The sequence below is a fragment of the Nicotiana sylvestris genome, chromosome 7, assembly GCF_000393655.2.
Source record: "Nicotiana sylvestris chromosome 7, ASM39365v2, whole genome shotgun sequence".
In the NCBI taxonomy this organism is placed as follows: Eukaryota; Viridiplantae; Streptophyta; class Magnoliopsida; order Solanales; family Solanaceae; genus Nicotiana; species Nicotiana sylvestris.
In genome coordinates this window covers 87,541,989-87,545,816 of record NC_091063.1, presented here as the reverse complement: position 1 = coordinate 87,545,816, position 3,828 = coordinate 87,541,989, and the positions used below count along the sequence as shown (strand labels likewise).

Sequence of the window (3,828 nt, the reverse complement as noted above, 5' to 3'; positions counted from 1 at the left end):
AGTTATTGGATGGATTTTAGGAAAGCACTCTCCGATATGGCTAAATGAGATTACGTATCCAATTTTAGTTTTCCTATGGTTAAGATAACTTTGAATTTTGATAAAAAAAAATTAGACCGAAGTAAAAAATAAGGGATTTAAAAAAGTTGTTTTGAACAGGTTCAGATGTTCGAATGGAACTTCGTGAAATAAGGGAGGCAGGATGATAAAACGCGACAAGTAGAGCTGTCTATTTGGTTATTCGGCCTATAAACAACTCATGGATCCAATTGGAAAAATATGAGACCGACCAAATTCTTTCATCTAAGATACATTTCACAAGAATTTTTAACATAAGGTAGAAAGTACAACTTTGTAGTACCAAAATTCTCTAAAAAAGGATTGTCTCGACTTTTTAAATTTTTCCGATGGCAATTTTTTATTTTTCACCCGTTGAATTTTGAGTCAAGGGAATTATTGATCCATTCACAAGGGGAAGAAAGTATTGTTGTTCAAAGATAAGTGAAATTTACTCTAATATGAACTTCTATCATGGAGTTGGAAATTTGGTGCAACCTGCCTTTTGCTTTTTCTTTTCTTACTCGCTTCATATATTTACCAGAGACTGATAAAATCTCCGGTAAAGAACCTCGATCATTGCCACTTAAGCCTAATTTCTATTGGCAACACACAGCAATTAACAGAGACAGTTTAGAATGTATTTAAAACACTCGTATTAGATTTAGACTACAGTTAGTTTAAAGCATATTACTAGATCATTTCACATAATTAAACGTTATCAAAAGAACCTCTTTAGAAAACACTGGTTACCAAACTATAGTTAATATCAAGCATACTAGTTAGTCAACAATCAAACTATAGAGCAAGTCAAACTTTTTCTCCCATAATTCAACCTTATCAAACAACCTTTCTAGAGATTATTGGTAGAAAGATATGGAGAATAGTAGCACTTAAGTTAACAACAGATGCTTGGATATAAATATCCAATATTCACTATACAGACATAATAATTTATAGGTAATATCCCATACCCTGTAGCTCATACAGCCTTCGATCGATATCTAGCAGCATCTGTTCTAACCTGAAAAATCTTGACTGCTTCCAAAATTGAAGCTCTTCCAAAATTTTCAAGTAGGGGTCAGGGAGCCACCCATTCTCGGCCCTGAACATCAAAGAAGCACGCAGCAGAGCTTTACGAACTGCAACTTCAACATCAATGTCCTTTCTTCCAAATGTTTGTTGAATATAACTGAAATTCCTCTTGAAGATCCTAAAACATTTACTTCCGTGGTCATGCCTTGCAGGTAAACCAGCATAACTTGGAAAACCGTTCATGTCATTGAGATAAGTTGGAGAAGTTCTACTGTAAATCGAACTTAGTTGTTGCTGGAAGGGGTAAATTGGAGGACTTATGGAGTTGGAAACTTTTTGAATTTTCTGAGATGGCATATGTAAATACTCGCGTTTTCTCTTTTGTTGTTTGTTTTGTTTCGTTTTATGCATACTCTTACTAGTTGGGTTGAGTATAAACATGAAAGTAGTGCACTCACGCAGTGGAAAAGACATATCACATTTCGAGCCAGCTCCATATTTATTGTTGTAACCAGGGTAATTTTCAATCTTGAAATCAGCACAATTGATACAACTCAAGGAGTTTTGTGATCCAAGTCCAACAAGATCCCATAGGTTGAATGGTTCAGTCGTTTTATGGGTAACATGAATTTGACCATCGGCTCGCAACCTCTCTTTTGCACTCCCCATAAAACCTGCCACAAGATTCTGATGCATTCTACAGATAGAAAAAAACACGCATTACATTAAGAAAAGGCAAAGTCCAGTGCAAGAAAAGCCAATTAAGCAACTAGTCTAGTCTCTGAGGGCAAAAGCTAACACTTTCAGCACCCGAAATTTATTCCTTCCCAGCATGATCAAAATTGGCCAAAATGAGCCAAAAAGAAACTGGCCACGGCACGAAGAGATGGACATAACTAACGGTGCGTTCGGTAGGTTATGTTGATGAAATCATTTTACAATATTTGCTCGTCTTAGATTGAAGAAAACAACTTTGTGTTATAAGGGTACAAGTCCCCTACAAAATCTAACTACATATCACTTGAGCAAATCTTCAATATTGATATCCTAACCACCCTACTCCATTCCTATATCCTCAGAGGTACTCCACACATTGTTTTCAACTCAAATGTAGTTGTTAAAAAACTGGTTAAAATGTATATATTTATACTAAATATGAGTTGAAAAGTAGAAGCATTAATTTAAAAAACGAAATCCATCTTTCTCCAACTTCTACCCATTTTTTTTCTCAAGGGCAGTGTAAGTGCAGCTCGACTATTTCACCAGCAACTGCAGCGCAGCTACCTGGTAACTCTGTCACTAATATTGTGCACCAAATGTCCCTTATCGATTAAAAAGGGAAACACTAATGTGTTTATAGGCTGAGTGGGCTCGCCCACCTAATAGACTAGTATTTTTGGTAGGGATCTCTTGTTCAATCTATAACAATTGGTAACGGAGCAGGTCGAATGAAATCGGCGACTCAGAGTGGTGGCCGGGAACCACGAGGGGTACCAACCGTGACCAACTAAGATGCCAGCCCTGACTTGGTCCTCAAGCGGGGGCGAATGTATATTGTGTGCCAATTGTCCCTCAATGATTAAAAAGAGAAATACTAACAGACTGGTCTTTTGGGTTGGACTCTCCTATTGAATCTATAACACTAGGTAAAACCCTTGTTAAAAAATTCCAGGAAAAATATGTTACATACACATTATAAGGCATAAGAAAAGTAGTAAAAAAGGTATCCAAGAAGAAAAAGAGGGAGTCATACTGGATCAGATGATTATTGTCCTCTTTGCCATAGAAACCTGCATGAGGGAAATTAAAGATAATCCGATGGAATTTCCGGTTACTGATATCAGTATGATGCTGCAGTTTTGTGGCATCCACGCCATGCAATATAGTTCCTCCCAAAGCTTTCAACTTTTCTAAGTTCGATTTTCCATTCTTGTACGTTTTGATCACTTCTTCTAAAAGGGCCAAAAAAAGAAACACCAAAGTTGGGATTTTGAGAAAACCCCATCAAATATTAAGTAAAATAAAAACAGCCTAGAAAGAGAATAGAGTGAAAATGGATATAATACCATAAGATTGAAGAGAGGAAGCAACAATGTTGGAAGCGGAGCCAAAAGAGTGAGCCAAACAGAGAGAAAAAGAGAAATCTCCTTCACCCACTAACAATATTTCTTGATATGAAGAGTAATGTGGTATCCTTTTCTCTTCTCCTTTATTGATCACACTTGGTTCTTCTGCCACTTTGTCTGCCATAGCTGCGCAAACTTTTTTTACTTCGGCAACGTGACACTGGTCTGTTTATGTACCAAAAAACCAAAAAAGAAAAAACATAAAATTTTGAAGAAGGATTTGTATTGAATGGAATTACGGATTTGACATCAGATTATAACGTTTTAAATAAGAGTTGCTTCTTGTGGCTTCGAGGGGCAATACAGGAATCACAAGATTTTCAATGAACAGTCCGTCGGTCGTGTCCTCCTCAGCTTCTCTTGGAAGGAACGCAAACAGGAAGTTGTCAATTATTGTTGCAATTTACAAACTAAAGAATATAGTTCGGTTTTGGATCGATTTTTGAAGAAATCAAACCAAATAAGTCAGTTTTTCAAATATTAGAACTAAACCAAATCAATTAGGTCGATTTTTTCTCGATTCAGTTTATGTTGGGTTTTATCGGTTTTTTAGTTTTTTCGGTTGTTTGTCGATTTTTTTCTTAAATATAAAACATACACCATCAAACAC

General features: G+C 36.2%; 1 protein-coding gene across 2 annotated transcripts; it reads right to left on the bottom strand.

Moving 5' to 3' along the window:
• Window positions 1–858: 858 nt before the first annotated feature.
• On the bottom strand, window positions 859–3,625 carry LOC104219617 (uncharacterized protein At4g26485-like). 2 transcript variants are annotated; one of them, XM_009770311.2, is made up of 3 exons: window positions 3,159–3,625; window positions 2,846–3,044; window positions 859–1,789 (listed from the first exon to the last, which is right to left on the bottom strand). In XM_009770311.2, exons 1-3 carry the CDS (start codon window positions 3,340–3,342, stop codon window positions 1,012–1,014), a joined length of 1,161 nt encoding a protein of 386 aa, XP_009768613.1. In that variant the 5' UTR covers window positions 3,343–3,625; the 3' UTR covers window positions 859–1,011. The 2 variants fall into 2 exon arrangements, with proteins under 2 accessions (XP_009768613.1, XP_009768614.1); XM_009770312.2 differs by having other exon boundaries at window positions 2,846–3,041; window positions 3,159–3,434.
• Window positions 3,626–3,828: the final 203 nt, after the last annotated feature.